General features: G+C 40.2%; 1 protein-coding gene and 1 long non-coding RNA gene across 4 annotated transcripts in view; one reads left to right on the top strand and one right to left on the bottom strand.

The window, feature by feature from the left end:
* The window catches only part of LOC106090082 (four and a half LIM domains protein 2), a 579753-nt gene that overhangs the window by 356320 nt on the left and 200011 nt on the right, over positions 1-23422 (top strand). For all 3 annotated transcript variants that reach the window (XM_059361321.1, XM_059361320.1, XM_059361322.1), the window contains 2 exons: positions 5670-6046; positions 6121-6365. In XM_059361321.1, the coding sequence (XP_059217304.1) occupies positions 6189-6365 (177 nt within the window). In that variant the 5' untranslated portion in view covers positions 5670-6046; positions 6121-6188. The remainder of the gene's footprint in view (positions 1-5669; positions 6047-6120; positions 6366-23422) is intronic.
* LOC106090084 (uncharacterized) lies at positions 16991-17387 on the bottom strand. The gene is made up of 3 exons (XR_001221746.2): positions 17276-17387; positions 17110-17209; positions 16991-17046 (listed from the first exon to the last, which is right to left on the bottom strand). It is a non-coding gene; the product is annotated as an uncharacterized LOC106090084 (long non-coding RNA).

Raw genomic sequence — 23422 nt, 5'->3', positions numbered from 1 at the left:
AATTGGCCCACTTTCATCTTCCTCGTGAACAGGCATATTTCAGTCTTCTCGCGGTTAACATTAAGACCTCTGGGTCTAGCCCAGTTATATGCCATATGCATGACCCTTTCGGCCCTTCTGCATAGCTCGTTCGGATCTTTACCCGTTGGATGGGAAGGAAGGATTCTACTATTTTATGCACGACCTCGTGCAGGACAGTCTCCTCCGACCTTCATTATCATAGGCATGCTGTTTGTATTTAAGCAGTTCGCTGGATGTCCTACTCTTTATCATGGTGTCCACAATACGTTCCATGGATTTGAGTAGAAAGGATGTAGGGGTATAAATACCACCCAGGCACGCTGAAAATATTGGCTAGGTAGGGCGCCACATAGTCTGTCTCCTTCTGTAGTAACGCCAGAAATATTTCATCAGGTCCGAATGACTTAAATGGGTTGAAGCTGAATGAATAGCCCCCATATAGACCGATCCTCCGATTTAGGGTCTTAGGCCCATAAAAGCCACATTTATTATCCGATTTTGCTGAAATTTGGGACAGTGAGTTGTGTTAAGCCCCACGCCATCTTTCGTTAATTTGGCCTGGATCGGTCCAGAGTTGGTTATAGCTGCCATATAGACTGATCCTCTGGTTTAGGGTCTTAGGCCCATAAAAGCCACATTTATTATCCGATTTTGAGGAAATTTTGGGACAGTGAGTTGCGTTAGGTCCGTCGACATCCTTCTTCAATTTGAGTTGGATATATCTGCCATATAGACCGATCCTCCGATTTAGGGTCTTAGGCCTATAAAAGCCACATTTATTATCAGATTTTGCTGAAATTTGGGACAGTGAGTTGTGTTAAGCCCCACGCCATCTTTCGTTAATTTGGCCCGGATCGGTCCAGAGTTGGTTATAGCTGCTATATAGACTTATCCTCTGGTTTAGGGTCTTAGGCCCATAAAAGCCACATTTATTATCCGATTTTGAGGAAATTTGGGACAGTGAGTTGCGTTAGGTCCGTCGACATCCTTCTTCAACTTGGCTCAGATCGGTCCAGAGTTGGATATAGCTGCCATATAGACCGATCCCTCGATTTTAGGTTTTTTTCCCGATGTTGCCGAAATTTGGGACGGTCAGTTATGTTAAGCTCCTTGACATACTTCTGCATTATGACACAGATCGGTCCAGATTTGGATATAGCTGCCATGTAGACCGATCTCTCGGTTTTAGATTTTGGGGCCATAAGAGGCGCATTTATTGTCCGATGTCGCCGCAATTTGAGACAGTGAGTTGTGGTGGGCCCTTCGATATCCTTCTTCACTTTGGCTTAGATCGGTCCAGATTTGGATATAGCTGCCATATAGACCGATCTCTCGATTTAATGTTTTGGGTCCATAAAAGACGCATTTATTGTCCGATGTTGCCGAAATTTGGGACAGAGAGTTCAGGTTTAGCTCCTCCACATATTTCTGCAATTTGGTCTAGATCGATCGAGATTTGCATATAGCTGCCATATAGACCGATATCTCGATTTAATGTTTTGGGTCCATAAAAGACGCATTTATTGTCCGATGTTGCCGAAATTTGGGACAGAGAGTTCAGGTTTAGCTCCTCCACATATTTCTGCAATTTGGTCTAGATCGATCGAGATTTGCATATAGCTGCCATATAGACCGATATCTCGATTTAAAGTCATGGCCCCAAAAAAGTCGCATTTATAATCCGATTGAACTGAAATTTGACACAGTGACTTATGTTAGGTTTTTTGACATCCATGGTTTTTATGGTTCAGATCGGTTTATTTTAGCTATTAAAAAGACTAATATTTTGTTATACACAATTGAACAATGACTTGTACTTATTAGTATTTGGTATGCAATTTTCACCGGATTTTGATGAAAGGTGGTTTACATATATACCCGAGGTAGTGGGTATCCAAAGTTTGGCCCGGCCGAACTTAACGCCTGTTTACGACGTGCTCTGCTAAAATATCTGCAAACCTCGTTCCCAATATTGCGAATCTCCCCGGTCATCTAGGGTTTTTCTTGGGTTCAGTTTATATTCCATGGAAACGTTTAAACCTGGCATTTGCAATGTTAACCTAACCTAGAACAAACTTAGTCACTTTGGGAGAACATATAATGCCGTTCTTTTAGAATAACTTCCAGTATATTTTGCTGGGGAAAATTATGGGATCGAAGATGTATGGGTTCATTCATTGCCAATGGAATGGAAAAGTTAAATTTTTACCTGTTTTGGCAGAAAGTGGGCATGAAAAGTTCTTCTTTGTCTTCCAGTAGCCAGATAGCGATTTCTACTGAAGGGGCTGTTTACCAGAAATGAATTCCTCATCAACAGCAGCAGCATTTTCATCAATTATTCTAGACCATTTATGTTGCGTATATGTGTGTTCATTTTAAGTCTAAAGATATTTGAAATATAGATGGACAGGTGTTATATATGGCAATGATATCATTTCTCAATCAATGGCAATCTGTTTGTTTTTCAACAAAATATTTAAACCCATGTACATGGAGATTTTTAATTGGTTCTGTATTGAATCAAGGTGAAATGACACACAAGTAAAAACGCCTCGATTTTGGTCGAACGTTAGATATCCACCACCATGGATTATGGCAAAAATTTGTGTGTGGATTATATTGAAGAAACCAAGTCGGCGTATAATGAAATCAAATTAGGGGATCTATTTCCAGGGGAGCTATATCCATTTTTAGAACTATTAGGATAGTAAAATGTCACACCATAGCCAAATCAAATAAAAATTAAGAATTTTAAAAGCTCAAGTAGTCAAATCGGTTTAAATGGTTGATATATCTGCTTATAGTATAAGGTGTGTGGGTATAGGTGCGTTTCATACACAGCATTTCGCCCAAACCGGATAACGATCAAATCAAAGTGTCTCGGCCACCGTAGATCCGATGTCAGCATGCTCTCCTTTGACGCTGAACGGCTGCGTTCAAATTCCTCCGAGAGCATTAAAAACAAATCTCCACGGTGATTACCCCTCCCAGTGCTGGACACACTTGTGAGGTATTTACCTTGGGTAATCAGCCGTGTTAACTTCGCTACAATGTTGTGTCGTCCTGCGGCAAGCTGTTCGGACGCTGCAATAACCAAAAGGTCCCTTATCATTAAGCTTAAACTTGTATCGGACAGCACTCATTGATATATGAGAGGTATTCCCGATGTTCCTTAACGGAGTGTTCATGCAATTTTTGTCTCGGGGCCGTTCCACCCCCAAGAAGCCCCATATATACAGGTCGATTTAGTCAAATGGGACTTCAAGTATTTGAGTTCGCCCAACCACTCCTCAATAAAACCCTTAACTTACGCATGGGATGTTCGAAACAATAGGGGGTGTTTTAGTGTGAAAAGGGTAGCCGACACCTAGTGTTACCAAGCCCTCACTGGTATATCTGTCATACAAGAGATGACAAGTCATGTTACTGACAACACATTATATTGTTTACAAGCCACTACAAGCAGAGCTTTACAAGTTCCAAAAGGCACACCATCTTACACCAAACCAAAAATGTAATACTCAAAAGACCAAATGAGTGGGCTGCGCTTGCACGAATTTCCGTAGATCTTGTTCTCTGACGAGAAAAAAAAATTGCCAATTGAGCAATTCGTAAACTCTTACAATTATCGTGTTTACTTAACCGAGCACACGTACGAGAATTTGAGCTTTCGAACGGCCACTCGAAGTAATTTTCTATCTCAAGTGATGGTATGGGCAACAGTGAACGCTGATGGCCGCTCTCCAACCGTTTTCATCGGTTGGACTTTTCTAATTGAGCCATTTTGGAGAACGAGTTCAAAACTCAAACACATCCCAGTAAGAATGCGCCGATGAAAGTCGTTGTACGGGAATGGATCAAAATACCAGCAGATACATTTGTAAAACTTGCAACTCGTTTTTGACCAACTCAGAGCAATGGTCAAGGCAAAATGTGGCCGTATCCATGTGGTCGTTTGAATTGTGACACCTCGTGTCAGCTATCCTGTACATATAGCCTATTTATAAGAAATAGCTGAACCGAGCAAAATTTACCTTTGAATATTTATTTTCGACAATTAAAGAGCTTTCAGTGAAATACCATGCTACGAAAATAGTATATCGCTTGACTAACAGTTTAACAATATAAGTGCCTTTATCTGTATCCCATATGATGTTTATTGACCGACGAATTTAAGTTTGGATATAAGGTGTACTCCATGTTTGATTTAGGGGTGTTTTCGAGGGTTAGGTGGTCTGCCAGACACTTGGCCCTGAAATCGTGCTCTTCCCTCCAATACCATTTATTTAAAGCCCATATGGCCATTGCTTTAAGGGAAGTTTACAGGATGAGGCGTCGCCCAAACACGTGGTCCCAAAATTGGTTATCAAATTAGTTTTTTAATCTCAAATACCTTTCATTTGAGCCACATATTGGCATGGTCGAAAAATGTTTACCCTTTGGGGGGTGTTTTGGGAAAGGGTTAATGCCCTAAATACATGGTCCTACTTTCGAATATCAGATTGGTATTGTACACTCAAATATCTTTTACTTAAGCCCCATATTACCATGTATGCAAATAAGTCCTGTTTGGGAAGGGGTTGGACCCCCAGAAACTAGGTCCCACATTTTGATATCAGATTCGTATTTTACTCGCAAATACCATTCATTTGAGTCCCATATTGACATGGTCGGTAAATATGTCCGACTTGGGGGTGTTTTGGGGGTTGGGTTGGTCCCCCAAACACTTGGTCCGACAATTGGATATCAGATACGTTTTCTGATTAACAAAAAAAAACTTTCATTTGAGTCCCATATTGTCGTGATTGGTGTATCCGAGAATTGGATACCAAATTTTTGTTTGTAGGTTACTATAAGAGAGCACACAAAATATCGCTTAAATCGCACCACCCATCTCCGAGATCTGCATTTTTGAAAATTAGGGTAAGGGGGGAGGGTCCGCCCCCCTTCAGATATCAAAAATGTAGTACCCTATTTTCACCACGGGATCGTTATGCACCATCTGTGAAAATTTCAAGAAAATCGGTTCAGACGTTTCTGAGCTATAAGGAACACACAAACAAACACAATTTGATTTTAATATATATAAGAAGATGTTGTTGAACAAAAAAAACGTAATGTATATCCCAAAATGAAGCTTGGTGCCCAAAGCTCCAGCTCCAACATATTTGAAAATAAAAAATCTTTTTTGTTTTAGAGTGCAGCGAAGCACAGCCGACTCGTCCTTATTATATAAAGGCTATACTCTTGGGTACAACATTCAATTATGAGTTGTTTTTTTTTTTCTTCTTAAAAAACGTACGTCTAAATGGACATGATAAACGATCAGCACGATGATTATTATCGCTTTGCGAAAAGTATCAATACTCCCCCATTCTACAAATATCATACCTAATTCGGATTTTTGTATTTTGTTTTTTAAATCTCATCTCTTTACCCGGGAATAGAAAGAACTTAAATTAACGGCAGTTTTTTCATTGCTGACAAAAGCTTAAAAAGCTCTCGCATACAGCAGAAGAATGTACTGCTGGTAACATAGAGGTGAAAGCATAAAAGCTTTCGGTTTGTGGGCTAACAGTGGATGTTGACTCATCATTACTGCTTTATTTTCAAATTTTTAATACATGCTACTTTTATTTTACTTTTAGAAAAACTTGCCAATCCTGCAAATGTCCCCGCGAAGCACATGCCATTTATCAACAACAGTCGACCACGGTCCATGAACGTCTGGGCTTCAAGGTGGTCTCCCCTGCAGACTCCGGTGTGGAGCCTCGAGACTTGGGCTACACCTGGGTGCCCCAGGGCATTCGTGTGTCGTCGCGCATCAATCGTTTCTTCGAACAATTGCCATTGGAGAAAGTGCCAAAAATCGGTAGCGAGGGTGCCCACTACCGTGAAAAGCAGATCTCATATCAATTGCCCAAGCAAGATCTCTCACTAGAACACTGCAAGCACCTGGAGGATATACACGAAGCCTCTTATGAGGATTTTGTGACAGCACGCAATGAAATTGCCTTAGACATAGGTGAGTGATGGAGGCTAATTAAAATCGAAAATATGGTTAATAATCTCTTTTTTCTCTCCTTTGCTCCCTCAAAGGTTATGTTAAGGATGCACCATACGATGAACATTGTGCCCATTGTGAAGGTGAAATCGGTGTGGGTGAAATGGTGGTGGCCGCACCAAAATTCGTGGAGAACGTGATGTGGCACCCACGCTGCTTCACTTGCAGCACTTGCAATGAGCTGCTTGTCGACCTGACGTATTGCGTGCACGACGACAAAATCTACTGTGAACGCCACTATGCGGAACTTTTGAAACCGCGGTGTGCCGGCTGTGATGAGGTAAGTCTGGTTATCTTTCTTGCCGAAATGCGTATTTTTGAACAAATCGACAAATCAAAGGCAAAAGGAAAAGGCCAAGGAAGTTGTCCGTTTTGAAGGCCAAATGATAAAAGCTGATAAAATGGATATGGCCCAAACACACGCCATTGAGTTGACCATTAAAATTGATTACCAAGTGATTTTTTTGGTGGCCACATTTTTTATAAGCTTGTGGAAGATGGGTGTGATGATTGGGCCCCAATACCTATCGAATAGAATGACACTTATCGAGTGCCACATTTAAACCCAAAACACAATCTTTACATAGACTATTTGTATGTATCTGCGAGTGAATGTGTGTACGTCCGTGGAAATATCAATTAAACCATTCAATGTTGTTTCTTACGAAATGCATCCGTTGTGCCTTTACTATGGGCAAACATGAAATAGCCAATGAGTTGGCACTCTCCTTTTTTCTAAGGAGTGGCCTTTCAAACCCGAATGTCCTTTCGGGGTTTGCCACCTTCAATTCACAGTCTTCGATAATTTCCCAACATTGAACTGTGATTACATCAAATGTTCTTGAAAGAGTGCAGGTGAAACATTTACTCCATTCTCCATGTAGCAAGCAGAAGGCTAAGCGCCAGACTGCCATCCAAGCGATTTTTCATTTCATTTCGTTGTGTGTCATTGTAAAGTCGCCTATTGTTTTCTTTCAACATCGCAAACTGTCATATGTATAAGAAACTAAAGTCTAATGGTACTGAAGATCTTGAAAACTCCGTGAGAGATGTGCAGAATCCGAATTTTCTAACGAACAAAATGACAAAGTGCCTACTATGCTTTACTTAAGACTAGACACTGTCTATACGCAACAATAAAGCAGTGAAATTTTAAACTCAAATTAAAAACAACCACGATATATGTATGTATGAAGCGCAGTGGAATTTATAAACCACAAATTTGAAAGCAAAGTTACTTCCAAACTTGTGCTTGGCCAGAGACCAACAATACCAAAAAGGCTATACAACTAACATATAGTATTTCGAGTCCCTTTTAAACCGTAAGCATCATATACAACAGCAGGACAATTTTTTAAATGTGGTTTTCCAACCTTGATACTATGGTTTTTAGCCAAACAAAATTTAGAAATTTTATTGTAAGTCTTTTCTAAGATTTTTTAGCATTTCCATCAGTTATACTTGTTTAACCACTTGAGGACTAAAATCATAATAAACACAATTTCAGCCCACACCAATTGCTGCGGTACAAGATATTGAAACTTTGAATATTTGTTTGCGATGTTAACAAATGACCAATCTCTATGGTCTAACTACCCTTGCGTATTCCGATCTGCACAGAATTACCTTATTATTCTGGGCCCTCCTCTTAACTATTGTACAATTTGTACACCTCCGAACGAAGATATAGGCCTATCTATACTATATGGTTTGTAAATGAAAGCTATCCAAGTGTAGAATAAAATTGGAAATTTGCCCATTAACATGGCATTAGGGACAGCATATCTAAGAGTGCTGGTCGAAGCAAGTTTAAGTACAGTCATAAGCGGCCTCCTTGTTTACTGCCGGGAGTGCACGGCTTGCGACAAAACGACACCACTTAGAAGAGAGGGTGAAGTCTCATCCTCATCAAGTACACCATTCGCCCTCCATTCGTCCCTCGCAGGAAATCGAATCGTGAATGCCCTCACTCCACTCGGCACTGGCGCCAGGTAGTCGAAGATCCTCCTCAGTCTACCCTCCGCATCCATAACACCCAGAATCGAACAGTGGCCGCAACCATCCATCTTCAGCATGCCGAGCTTAGGCTGAGATCCTGGCGGCGCAGTTCCAAATATAGGCCTCCATGGGCTGCATAACCAGCAGCGCCTCCAGGCCCGCCTGCGGTGCGTATCTCAATGCCTCCGTGATCCCGACGCAGGCCAGTCTCTGGACCTTCTCCCTCGTACGCGTCCTTTTCACTACGGCAGTATACATCCGATAAATCATCGTGGGAGTTATACCCACTTCCTACTGAACATCCTCCTGCAGGAGTAAAAAGCGCACAGTGCCTTACGGCTTATTTCCTCGGTGTTCCTCTTCCAGAACAGTTTCGAATCGAGGACTAAGCCTGGGAACTTCGCCTCCTTCGTCTGCCGCAGGGTGACCCCGTCCAAGGACGGGAGTCAGAACTCCGGCATCTTTTATCTATGCGTGAAGAGCACCGCTCCGTCTTCCCTGGGTTGGTCCTCAACCCATTTCTGGTAGCCCATCGCGAGAACCTCCTCAGTGACCCTTTCATGATCTTGCTGATTGTCGACTGAAACCTGCCTCGTACCAGCAGCACGAAGTCGTCCGCATAAGCGATAATCCTCGTGCCGTCCCCACCAAGATCCATCAGGATTTCATTAATCACGAGGTTCCATAGAATCGGCGAGAACACCCCTCCTAGGGCGTTCCTTTGGTCACCCGCCTTCTGAACACACTATCTCCCAGATTCGCATTAATAATCCTGCCATGAAGCATATTATTGGTCCACTGGGAGATTAAGGGGTGAATCCCCGTGCGGTCCAGTGCGGCGACTATCGCCCCTATCTCTACTTTACTAAAGGCCCCCTCAATATCCAAGCAGACCGCCAAAGTGTACTCCTTGTGCCGGAGAGACGTCTCGACCTCCTGTACCGACCTGCGTGTTGTGCTCCACTTAAGTTTTCCGGCGTCAGTTCCCCTCTTAACTTTAGGTCAATCAGGCTTAGGGGAAAAAAGACCACCTTGACTTCCCACGATGCCTTCGGTATGTCGGACAATGCCAGGCTAGCTCGGAAGATCCATTCAAGCCAGGGCAGGGTGTCTCCAAGGTCCCGCAAACTTAAATGGCCGGAAAGTGCGGACCGCCCACGCTAAGGGCACATGTGTAGGTATTGCGATGTCTTGATCGCGGACCTCTTCCTGGCCACTTGGGAAATGACCCTTCATCAAAAGTTCCACCGTCTCCTGGCCACTCTCAGTGAAAGTGCCGTGCTCCCGCCTCAGGGAGATTGGCGTGATGGGATCCTTTGAGAGCACTTTGCGCTACCAAGATGTCTCACTAGTGCTTTCCAATTCCCCACAAAATTTCGCCCAGGAACTGCTCTTCGCCTTCCTCGTCTCCTTGTTGAACTTGCCAAGGGCGTCACGATACTCGTCTCAGCTCTCTGCCGTGTTCTCTCTCTTGGCCTTATTAAAAAGTCTTCTGCTCTCCCTCCTGAGCACCTTCAGTTCCGGTGAACACTATGACTGGCTGGTTGTACGTGGCGGTGCCTCGGATTATATATTAACCAAATTTCGTTTTAATCTGTCTAAAATTCAGCATTTATGATGCTACTAAATTTATACGGAGGATTATATTACTGAGGCTTTTATCGATCGAATACCATAAATTGGGTCTTGATGCGGTCTACACCATATTCCGACAAAAAATTTAGGGGTCGAATACGATCCACGATACCAAACTTCAGTAATCGTGCTACAAAAATGCCTTTTATGAGCTAATGAGCTTCAATCGGGAGATCGTTTTTTATGGCAGCTATATCCAAATATAGTACGATATGACCAAACTTAGCACGTAAATCGGTCTAACGGAACTTACTGTCCAATGAGCCTTTAACGGGTACTAGACCCTAAAGTAGGAGATCGGTCTACAAATTGCAAATTTTGCTCATGAACATTCCACTAAGGAACAGGGGCAAACTTCTCACATATCAATGAGTGCAGTCCAATTCAAGTTTAAGCTCAATGATAAGGGGCCTTCTTTTTATAGCCGAGTCCGAACGGCGTGCCTCTTTGGAGAGAAGTTTTACATGGCATAGTACCTCACAAATGTTGCCAGCATTAGGAGGGGAAAACCACCGCCGAAAATTTTTTATGATGGTCTCGCCAGGATTCGAACCCAGGCGTTAAGCGTCATATGCGGACATGGTAACCTCTACGCTAAGGTGAAACATTAAGTTTCTGTAAAGTGTTAATGTTCACAGTTCTAAATTTCGTTTCCATCTTAAAGTACTAACTATTGGGTTGCCCAAAAAGTAATTGCGGATTTTTTAAAAGAAAGTAAATGCATTTTTAATAAAACTTAGAATGAACTTTAATCAAATATACTTTTTTTCTAAAGCAAGCTAAAAGTAACAGCTGATAAATGACAGAAAAAAGAAGACAATTACAGAGTCACAAGCTGTGAAAAAATTTGTCAACGCCGACTATATGAAAAATCCGCAATTACTTTTTGGGCAACCCAATATATGGGATTCGTTTTTATACCCTTCACCATAGGATGGGGGGTACACTAATTTCGTCATTCTGTTTGTAACACCTCGAAATATGCGTCTGAGACCCCATAAAGCATATATATTGTTGATCGTCATGTCATTTTAAGTCGATCTAGCCATGTCCGTCCGTCCGTTCGTCTGTCTGTCGAAAGCACGCTAACTTTCGAAGGAGTAAAGCTAGGCGCTTGAAATTTGTACATTGGCCAAATCAGTCCATGTTTTGATATAGCTGCCATATAAACCGATCTTGGGTCTTGATTTCTTGAGCCTCTAGAGGGCGCAATTCTCGTCCGACTTGACTGAATTTTGCACGTGGTGTTTTGGTATCACTTCCAACAATTGCGTAAGCTCAAATGCTCATACTTGCTCTGCTTTAAGCAAACACGAACATTTTGGAAGTTTATGAATTGTTCAATTGGGAAAATTTTCTCGTCAGAGAACAAGATATTCGGGAATGCACTACAAGCGCAGCAACTTCTTTGCTCTTTCGAGCATAACTTCTTTTTTTTTTTTTGATTTGGAAGATCTTGTGCCGTTCAAAATTGTTAAACTTTACCTTGAGCCAGTTTTTTAATTCAATGCAACACGGGATATTTTCATATCTTTAGCCATTAGATTGGCACCACGGCGTGGATTTTGTCGAATTCGATCCTCGCCGAACTATTTGAGGTGTTGTTGCAGGTATTTGTTTAGACCACCACTATTGCGTTTGACAATGCTGCCAGTATCACTTAGATGAATATGCTTTTGGTGGCTTGTAAACAATGTAAATACCATTCCACGGATATCCCATATTACTAGTTTAAAGCGGTAACCTTACGTTTAAGCGCAAATACCTGCATTGGCTCATTTGTACTTGAACGTGTCATCATATTGTTAGGCTAGGTTAAAAAGAGGGTGCAGATATTAATCCGCCCCACGTTATTATGGACATACACCAAAGCCACTAGTTGTGAGCTCTAATTACTAAAGGTAACCTCGAAAAAGAAAATCCAAGTCAGGAATTCCGTGCTACTAACAAACTCCCTAATTGTTTTCCATACCACGCTCCTAAGTCGGTTCATATCTAGCATTGTGTCCCCGCCTAAATTTCGGCGTCTATTAGCCGCGAAAGCCGGGCAATCACATAGGAAATGCTCCAACGTCTCATTTGTTATACATATTCAAATTTGCCCATGAACATTCCATTAAGGAACAGGAGCAAATTTCTCACACATCAATGAGTGCTGTCCGATTCAAGTTTAAGCTCAATGATAAGGGGCCTCCATTTTATAGCCCGAATGGTGTGCTGCAGTGCGACACACCCATGGGGAGAAGTTTTTACATTATACACAAATGTCGCCATCATTAGGTGGGGATAACCACCGCTGAAAATTTTTTCTGATGTTCTCATCAGGATTCGAACTTAGGCCTTAAGAAGCGTCATAGACGGACATGCTAACCTTTGCGCCACGGTGACCTCCTCATAGATTTTATCATTAATTTTTCTTATTTTTATACCCACCACCGTAGGATAGGGGTGGGTATAAAAATAATAAAAATAATCATTCCGTTTGCAACAAAGCGAAATATCAATTTCCGACCCTACAAAGTATATATATTTCGGATCGTCGTAAAATTCTAAGACGATTTGATCATGTCCGTGTGTCTGTCCGTCTATCCGTCTGTCCCTCTGTCTGTTGTTATCACTCTACAGCATTCTAAAATTAAGATATTGAGCTGAAATTTGGCTTAATAATGCACGCTGGTTAAGTTCTTGAACGGGCCAAATCGGACCATATTTGGATATAGCTGCTATATAGACCGATTTGCCGATAAACGGTCTAATGCCCATAAATGCTTTACTTTTCATCCGATTTCGCTGAAATTTGAAACAGTGAGTAGCTTAAGGTTTCCCGACATTTGACCCATATGTGGTTTAGATCGGACTAGCTGCCATATAGACCAATCTCCTGATTAAGGGTCTGAAGCCCAAAAAAGCTTTATTTTTTCGATTTCGCTGAAATTTTAAAGGATGAGTAGTTTTAGGCCTTCCAATATAGGAGCCAAAAATGGTTCAGATCGGAATATATGTAGATATAGCTGCCATATAGACCGTTTTCCCGATAAGGGGTCTGAAGTCCATAGAAGCGTTATTTTTTAACCGATTTCGCTGAAATTTGAAACAGTGGGTTATTATAAGCATCCCGACATCAAATATGACCTAAATATGGTTCACATCGGACTATATTTAGATATAGGTGCCATATAGGCCGATCTCCTGATTAAGGGTCTGAAGCCCATAAAAGCTTTATTTTTTCCGATTTCGCTGAAATTTTAAAAGGCGAGTAGTTTTAGGCTTCCCAGTAAAGGAACCAAATGTGGTTCAGATCGGACTATATTTAGATATAGCCGTCATATAGACCGATCTGCCGATAAAGAGTCTGAAGCCCATAAAAGCTTTATTTATTACCCGGTTTCGCTGAAATTTGAAACAGTGGGTTATTTTAAGCCTCCCGACTCTGACCTTAATATGGATCAAATTAGACTATATTAAAATATAGCTGCCATATAGACCGATCTCCAAATAAAGACTTTGAAGCCCATAAAAGCATTATTTTTTTTCCCTATTTCGCTGAAATTTTAAAGGGTGAGTGGTTTAAGGCTTCCCAGTAAAGAAACCAAATATGGTTCAGATCAGACTATACTTAGATATAGCCGTCATATAGACCCATCTGCCGATAAAGGGTCTGAAGCCCATAAAAGCTTTATTTATTACCCGATTTCGTTGAAATTTGAGACAGTGGGTTATTTTAAGCCTCCCGACATCTGACCTAATTATCGTTCAGATCGGACTATACTTAAATATAGCTGCCATATAGACCGATCTCTCGATTAAGGGTCTGAAGCCCATAAAAGCTTTATTTTTTTTCCTATTTCGCTGAAATTTTAAAGGGTGAGTGGTTTAAGGCTTCCCAGTAAAGGAACCAAATATGGTTCAGATCGGACTATATATAGATATAGCCGTCATATAGACCGATCTGCCGGTAAAGGGTCTGAAGCCCATAAAAGCTTTATTTAGTACCCGATTTCGGTGAAATTTTAGACAGTGGGTTATTTTAAGCCTCCCGACTCCGACCTTAATATGGATCAAATCAGACTATATTAAGATATAGCTGCCATATAGACCGATCTCCAAATAAAGGGTTTGAAGCCCATAAAAGCATTATTTTTCAACCGATTATGCTCAAATTTGAAACAGTGAATTTTACGCCTCCTAACATAGGACCCAAATATGGTCCATATCTGACTGTAGATAGATACTGTAAGATATAGCTGCGATATAGACCGATCTGTCGATATGGAATCTGAAGCCCATAAAAGCTTTGTTTTTATCCGATTCCGCTGAAACTTGAAACAGAGGGTAGTTTTAGGCCTCCCGATATCCGTTCCAAATATGATTTGGATCGGACTATATTTCGATATAGCTGCCATACAGACGGATCTCCTGATAAAGACTATGAAGCCCATAAAACTTTATTTTTTATCCGATTTCGCCGAAATTTGAAACAGTTAGTAGTTTTAGGCCACCCGCCATCTGACCCAAATATGGTAAGGATCGGACTGTATTCAGATATAGCTGTCATATAGACCGATATGCCGATTAATGGTCTGAAGCTCATAAACCTTTATTTATTACCCGATTTTGTTGAAATTGGAGATGCAAAATTCAACAGTGTCCTATATTTATTAGACCACTCTATGTCCGCGCCGAATTTGGATGCATAAGTTATCAAATTTTCACCGGATTGAGATGAAAGGGGGAATTCATATATACCCGAGGTGGTGGGTATCCAAAGTTCGGCCCGGCCGAACTTTATGCATTTTTACTTGTTAAGTTTAACTGTCCTATGACAAAGCATCGGATAGTATGGTAGTGTTTGATGGCTTCTTAGAAATTGCTGCCATCCAATATTTCAAAATAAAAACAATTGTCAAACACAATTTTTGCCCATTATTTTGCTACTTACACTAAAAAATCAAAACAAGAAAACACGCAAACACAATTTCCGGCGACTTAGTTGATGATGTCAAATGTGCTAAAAATAGGGATTTTTCGTTCATATTCTCTGGTTAATGTGAATGTCAAGAGAATGCATTAAAGCTGAAAAAAACGAAACAAAAATTTATTAAATTTGTACGAAAGATACTCGATTTTGTTTAGAGCGAACTTAAAGCACACACATAAGTGATATGAGTTCTTATGTGTGGGCATATAGGGAAAATTCATAAGAATATTCGATTAATAAATAGTAGAGCAATTAATTTGGTGGTGTGACATACAAATTTCCTTAAAATGAACAATAGCAGCATCTTTTCTATTAGTCATAAAAAAAATATTTCTTCTGATAATTGAAAATGCTAAATTCTTTGTCGTGTTCAAATAAAGATTTTTGGGAGATATTGAATTTGAGCCAAACATGCTAATTATACCCTCCACCATAGGATGGGGGTATACTAACTTCGTCATTCTGTTTGTAACTACTCGAAATATTCGTCTGAGACCCCATAAAGTATATATTGTGTATTCTTGATCGTCGCGATATATTATATCGATCTAGCCGCATCCGTCCGTCTGTCTGTCGAAAGCACGCTAACTTCCGAAGGAGTACAGCTAGCCGCTTGATATTTTGGACAAAATCTTATTAGTGTAGGTCAGTTGGTATTGTAAATGGGCCATATCGGTCCATGTTTTGATATAGCTGCCATATAAATCTTGACTTCTTGAGCCTCCAGAATGCACAATTCTTATCCGATTGGAATGAAATTTTGCACGACGTGTTTTGCTATAATATCCAACAACTGTGCCAAGTATGGTTCAAATCGGTCCATAACCTGATATAGCTGCCATATAAACTAATCTTGGGTCGTGACTTTTTGAACCTCAAGAGTGCGCAATACTTATCCGATTGGAATGAAATTTTGCACGACGTGTTTTGTTATGATATCCAAAAACTGTGCCAAGCATGGCTCAAATCGGTTCATAACCTGTATAGCTGTCATATAAACAGATCTGGGGACTTGATTTCTTGAGGGCGCAATTCCTATCCGATTTGGCTGAAATTTTGCATGACGTATTTTATTCTTACTTTCAACAACTGTGTCAAATAAGGTTCAAATCGGTTCATAACCTGATATAGCTGCCATATAAACCGATCTGGGATCTTGACTTCTTGAGCCTCTAGAGGTCGCAATTATTATCCGATTTGCCTGAAATTTTGTATGACAGATCCTCTCATGACCATCAACATACGTGTTTAATATGGTCTGAATCAGTCTATAGGCCGATACAGCTCCCATATAAATCGATCTCTCAATTTTACTTCTTGAGCCCCCAAAGAGCGCAAGTCTTATTCAAATTGGCTGACATTTTACACAGGTCTCCAACATATAATTTAATTGTGATCCAAACCGGACCATATCTTGATATCGCTCTAATAGCAGAGCAAATCTTTTCTTATATCCTTTTTTGCCTAAGAAGAGATGCCGGAAAAAGAGCTCGACAAATGCGATCCATGGTGGAGGGTATATAAGATTCGGCCCGGCCTAACTAAGATCAGATTTCGATTGGCCAGGCCAGTAAATACTATTTTATCCTAATGCTAACCCAACCTAATACTTACTTTACCTTAATCCTTATCGCAATATTTTGTAGTTTAACTATTGCAACTTATAGATCGCTTTGTCAAATTGACCCCATTGGTTGATAAAAGTGAAACAACATACAGATGTTATCGGATGAACCAAAAATGTTCATAAATCAACTAAGTTTGTTGTGAAGGAAACGTTCAAAACTGTCCCCAGCCAGGTGTGCACACTCTGACAATGTCTAGTGTACGCCTGGGTTCGAATCCTGGCGAGACCATCAGAAAATAATTTCGACGGTGGTTTTCCCCTCCTAATTCTGGCAACATTTGTGAGGTACTATGCCATGTAAAACTTTACTCCAAAGAGGTGTCGCACTGCGGCACGCCGTTCGGTCTTGGCTATAAAAAGGAGGCCCCTTATCATTAAGCTTAAACTTGAATCGGACTGCACTCATTGATATGTGAAAAGTTTGCCTGTTCCTGAGTGGAATGTTCATGGGCAAAATTAGCAATTTGCAATAAGCTCACAAATTCAATTAAAATGGTTTTTAACTCCGTAAACCAATTATTTGCCTTTTCTTTTAAACCATTTTTCACTGTTTAAATAAAAATAAATAATTTATATTTTTCACATGAATGAAAAACTTTTTATGTTGAATTGAATTAAATTGCGTATAAAACATGAAATATATTGTTTAAAAATATAAATACATGTAAAAAGAAGAAAAATTGTCCTTTCCATAATGAAGCTCTTCATTGTCAGAGGCATGCTCTGTAAAGTGTATCATAAACAAATTAATTTTTATACATATTGAAGATGAATCGTAGTAAGTACCAATTTTAGCATTTTGCGTACAGTTCCACGAAATCTAGATCCACATATCTTATCCTCAGTGGCTTTTTTCAAGTCAATGTACCTCTATATGGTTAATTAACTATTAAAATAAGATAATATGAATTAATAATATTTATATGTCATATATACCACGTTAGCATTCTACAATTTCCTCCAATTTGTTGCGTTTGGAATTTGTCCATCCTATTTGTTCATATCCTATTTTTCCCCGTTTTTCTCTATTTCACAATAATTAATAATTTTACGGAGCAATATAAAAAAACTAGAATTTCTATTTTATTTGATAGTTTATTTTTTTGTCTAGCAACGCTACTTTGCGCCTGTATATGAAATAAGCAAGACCTATATTTGACTCACTCTCACTTCTTTTCGCAATACATATGTGTGAAAGGGAACACCATATAACCTTGCACAATTTATACTATTTAATAACAATTTAATTCATAAAATTAAAAATATGTTCAACGTAGGCCTTGTTTACCAATCACTTGTCGTGGTACAAAGAAAATCGAATTTCTATGTCAAAAATTATTGAAGTAATGTTTGAAAAGTTTTTTATAAGACTGTACCACATTTAATCGATCAAATTGAAGTCTATATTTTTCTGTGCAATTCTTCTAATGCAAATGTCACAAAAAATGAAAATTAAATATTAGCAACCTAAAATAATTTCTGCGCCTAGAGTCTTCGTTTTTGATGACTTCGGCATATCTATGATGCATGAGTCAATCAATAAGATCCTGGCATCTCATTACAGGGCAATCATAGGAAGGCTTCAAACGGATTTTGTGCCATTCCATTGTATATATAATAATATACAATAATATATAATTTCAATGCCTGCTCACAAATGTTCTATGAGACTGAAGTCAGGAGACTGAGCAGGTAACGGCTCAACTTGAACCCCATTGGTCTGAAACCACAACTTGCCAATTTACTACGAGGGTTGCCTTTTATATTTTGGGATTGGACAACCATTTTGTTGCTATCTGCCAACTGACAGCTCTATCGTAAAGCTAGACATTTTTGAGGTTATACATACTCAGAACGTTTTGGCAAACGAACGCCATTCGTGTGGTTTACAGTATCTTGAGAGATTCATCTCGCCCAAAAAATTGAATTAAATCGGACGTGGATTAACTCAACAACAGTGCATCGATGAAATTAATCCAATTTTTGGCGATGAAGCTCAGCTTCAAGAACCAGTATTTATCGATGGTATGGTGAATTCAACCGAGGTCGTAGTTCACTCCAAGACGAATTTCGTGAAGGTCGTCCAAAATCAGTTGTTGTTCCAAAAACCATTGATGCTGTGCGCCAACTGATAGTGCTAGATCGTCATGTGACCTATCGTGAGATTGAGACAACCTTAGGCAGTAGGCAACCTTGAATATTGCATGAACATTTGACCGTCAAAAAAATTTGTTCGCGTTGGATCCACATAATTTGTCAATCGCTCAAAAAAGGGCTCATGCCGATTGGTCGAAAGTGCTTCAAATGCTCCAAAAATACGTATTAACTGCATTTTTGAGCACTCAAAACTTGGCACCGACTGACTCCTTTCTATTCCCGTACATAAAAAATAAAGCGAGAGGTCAGCGTTTTCCGACACTTGAAGAAACAGTTGATGCGTTCATAATGCATGTTGTGGAGATACCTCAATCGGAGTGGCAAAAGTGCTGCGACAATTGGTTCAAACGCATGCAAAAGTGCATAGAATAGGGGAATATTTTGAAAAGCAATAAAGGGATTTTCGATGATTAGTATTTGTTTTTGTGTTCTCTAATCCCGAAATCGAAATCATTATCCTGTTAGAATACCAACTTTTGAGGTGTATTCCAGTCTGCATAATCTAGCATTACTTTGTCCAAAGATGTAACATATCCATGATGTTTATTTATTTCATTGTTGGACCAACACCGTTGTGCCAAAAACTCCAAAGTATCAATACCTTTGCACCACCATGTTTGACAGTCTCTTCTGTAAATGTATATTCATATTATGTATTGGTCAGGCCGGCAGACGCATATTTAAACTCGGTTCCATCATATACTACATGTGTTCAATATGTTCCCCCATTTTTCAATCAGCCAATCGATATGTCCTAAAATCACTGTTTTTGTTTTTACCAGAAATGGTGGTACCATTCCTGAACCATTTCGGAATATATTACTTTCCAGCAATAGTTTGCGAGTATTGGGACCAACTACAGTCCGATTGGGCACTTCTTGAATCTTTTTTGAAGACCTAGTAGGGTTTGCTTTGCTATATCACGCAATCTACTTTTATCAATAGTTCAAAGTGTTTGAGTTACTTTTTTATATGATGAGGCATTGGCAAACATTTGTTTACAGCATCCTACCATTTCCTTAATTTCGCTATACATTTTTCATAGTTTTGGTTCAATATTCACCTTTCTTCGGAGCAGTGCTTTCTTAGTCCGACTATTACAGATAATTTCTTAAAACATTTATTCAAATTTGCCCATGAGCATTCCACAGAGGAACAGGGGCAAACTACAGAAATATGTTATAATCGAGAAACACATGCTTGAATAATGGGTCAGGCAGTTAGATCTAAAATTCAAAATGTTGGTATAATAAGAGTTCTTACATTATCTTCTCTTCTCTTCTCTTTATATATAAAAATCAATTTGTGTTTGTTTGTGTGTTCCTTATAGACTCAGAAACGGCTGAACCGATTTTCTTCAAATTTTCACAGATGGTTCATAATGTAGGTTCATAGGGTACTACTACTAACACACACACACAATAAAATTGTTCGACCATGGCAATATGTGGCTCAAATGAAAGGTATTTGAGATTAGAAAACGAATTTGATAACCAATTTTGGGGCCATGTGTTTGGGGGATGCCTCAACCTGTAAATCACCTTAAAGCAAAGCAATATGGGCTTTAAATAAACGGAATTTGAGAGAAGAGCACGATGTGGGCCAGGTGTCTGGTGGATCACCTAACCCCCGAAAACACCCCTAAATCAAACATCATGAGAATATCGGGCTGAAATAAAGTATTTAAAGAATGGAGTACGCCTTATATCCAAACTTAAATTCGTAGACCAATAAACTTCATGTGGGATTCAGATAAAGGCACTTATATTGTTGAACTGTTAGTGAAGCGATATACTATTTTCGTAGCATGGTATTTCACCAAGAACTCTTTGATAGTCGAAAATAAATATTCAAGGGAAAATTTTGCTCCATATAAAGTAAACGAAGGCGTGGCGGAGCGGGCCCGGTTCAGCTAGTTGTATATAGAAAACAAATGACTAAAGATTCTTTTGCCGACATTTAACATTGCTGATAAAAGGTTTACTAAGGCATCACTTCAGCAGTATGCATTCAATTGCAATGTGGTAAGAAGGCCTCCATAAAAACAAAAGCCTACAATTCTTATCGATTAGTGTCCCCTACCACAAGTGCTTTATATTGTGGTAAATAAAAAATTGGAGTTCTTCCAATAAACTCCCACAGATGGACACTTCCTTGAAATAGCCCGCACTTCAGGGTACAATCACTGCTGTGAGGTTTCACTGTGGCATTGCCATCGAAGCAATACTTCATAGTACAATTCGAATAACCCCATTAAATGCACCTTACACATGCCTATATACACGAGTATATACTTACGATGCATGTAAGTCACCTATTTAGAAATATCTGATAATCGCAATTTGCCTTTGCCATACCAGATCTGTTAAGATAACTGTGAGTGTGTAACTCACAGAGGCATTCGCACACCTTGGAGAAATGGGAAAATTTGAAGCTTCTTTTTCAAACTGCATGGAGAATCTATTTTGGTAGCATGTAAGACATTGCTTTAGCTTTTGCCAATGACAACCACAAAATTGTAGTTATGCGTGCTTAAGGTCAATTTTGTTTTGAGTTTCTTCACTGCCCATCCCATGCATTTGCATATAGTTTTCCTTTCTTTTAATTTCTATGTATATACCTACATGTTCGCATACTTATAGTATTTATTTTCATTTTGTTTAGATTCGTTTTTTAATAGATTTGTTTGCGAAATAAATTTGTGAAATTAGCTGAAAGGAGAAGTGAACAAAAATGCGAAAAAAAAAACAAAATCTTGTCGCAGATATAAAAACATTGGTATTTAATGCCAAATAGAAAATTAAAAAGCAATGACGTAGCCATCTAGCACAGTGGTCTGTCTATAAGCAATTAATCGATGCCCATTCTCTTGTTGGGGAATTTGGGAGTCATGTGCAGGTGGCCGTGATTCACTTACCATCACATCTTCATTAATTATGCTTTGACGTTACTTTGTCAGAGATGTCGATTGTCTCATCAATGTGATCACGAGAGAATTTGTTCAGTTCGTTGGCTTGATATTTGTATTTTCATTTGTAAGATGAATTTGAATGTTTGTTGGATGATCGATCCAATGAATCAATGAACTGCAATTGAATATTCTGGTATTCGCGTCGGCATTTAAGTTTTTGTTGTTGATGTTGTTGTAGCAGTTTATTGTGTTCGATCTTTCAAGGCCCAGTAACTCTGCGTCTAAGATGGGGTGCGTCCACAGGGATTTGGGTCTGGCCGGGCAGTTAAACAGGTGACGTGTATCGTGCGGTCCCTGGTTACAATCGGGACATACATCTTGCAGTTCGGCACCAATCCTTGCTCAGTAGGGGTTGAGGCGGCTGCATCTGCCGGAACGTAATTGAGCCAGAACAGAGTAGTTCTGCCGGGGGAGATCAATTTCTTCAGGTGCAATGGGAGGCGGTCGTTCTCCAAGGACTACATTCACTAGGTAGCCATTTACCGCATCTGCTACCGTGTCTGCATGAATGTTGTCTAGACCTGCTTGATATGCCGCTTGATCTAGGGGTTCTCTCTTGTAGCGCTTAAGGCATCTTGGCGGTGGATATCTATCCACAAAATGATGATTTGGATGGTCTCTGCGATAACAGTCCAAAAGGAATTACTTAGACAGCATGTCGTTCTGTCTTCGCACAGGTAGGATCTTTGTCTCCTGATGGAGGTGGTCCACATGAGAACTGAGGAGACAGCCCGTCGCAGTTCGGAGGGCGGCATTCTGACAGATCTGAATGTTATTCCACTGCGTGTCACAAAGTTGACGAGACCACACTGGCGCTGCGTAACTTACCACAGACCGGCCAATTGCTTTGTACGTCGTCAACAAGGTTTCTTTGTCTGCACCCCAAGTGCTGCCAGCAAGTGACTTGAGGACCTTGTTTCTACTTTGGCTTTACCGCAAATTTATGTGGCATGTGGGGAGAATTTGTAAGAGCTGTCATATGTGACGCCAAGTATTTTGGGACACTTGATGGTCGGAATCATATCTCCATCGACCATCACAGTCAGCTCAGAATTCACCTCACGCGTATTTGTAGTGAACAATGTGACTGAAGATTTGGTGGCAGATATCTTCAGGTTTCTTGCAGCGAAATATGAGGCAAGTTCGTTGAGGTAGACGTTCAGCCTATCGCAAATATCATTAATGTGCGGGGAGCCTGATGCCATGATCGTATAATCGTTCGCATATGATACGATCTCCATGTCATTAGGAGGGCGTGGAATGAAGGATATGTAGGATTAAACAGTGCCGGAGATATTACCCCACCTTGAGAAACTCCCTTTTTCACTTTACGGTGCTTCGACTTCTTATCCCTAAATTCCACAAATGACTGGCGACCACACCGATAATTCACGATCCAGCGTTTCAAGCCTGGCTGGAGGGACGAGTTGGCGATGTCCTCAAATAATTTGGCATAGCTGACCGTGTCGGATGCCTTCGATAGGTCCAGTGCCACGAGGACCGTCCTATCACATGCCCTGGGCCGATTGAAGCCACGGGCTGTTGTGCTATGCAGTCTTCGAAATCCATGTTGATGCTCGGCGAATGGAAATTCTCCTACGAGGCTCGGGAGGAGTAATGCCTCAAGCGTCTTTGCCACTGGTGAGAGAAGGAGATTCGTCTGTACGACTCCCCCAAACTCGGGTCTTTTCCAGGCTTCAGTAGCGGGATCACTCTGCCCATTTTCCAGACATCGGGAACTAAAAGAGTGTTCAAAGATAGATTGAGGACAGTGGTAGGGTACTCAACTCCAGGTGAATCCAGATTCTTCAATGTAGAGATTCCGTCGGTTGCGCCATGGGATTAATTTTACTTTAAATGGTACATTGTTTTATCACTAATAGCAAAGATTCGAAGATTCGTGATGCATATGAAGAAAACTTTTTGTTATGTCTATATTAAAGTCAAACTTCACGAAACTTCAATTGCAAT

This window comes from Stomoxys calcitrans, chromosome 1 (assembly GCF_963082655.1).
Source record: "Stomoxys calcitrans chromosome 1, idStoCalc2.1, whole genome shotgun sequence".
Classification (NCBI taxonomy): domain Eukaryota; kingdom Metazoa; phylum Arthropoda; class Insecta; order Diptera; family Muscidae; genus Stomoxys; species Stomoxys calcitrans.
This window is presented reverse-complemented; position numbering and strand designations above follow the sequence as displayed.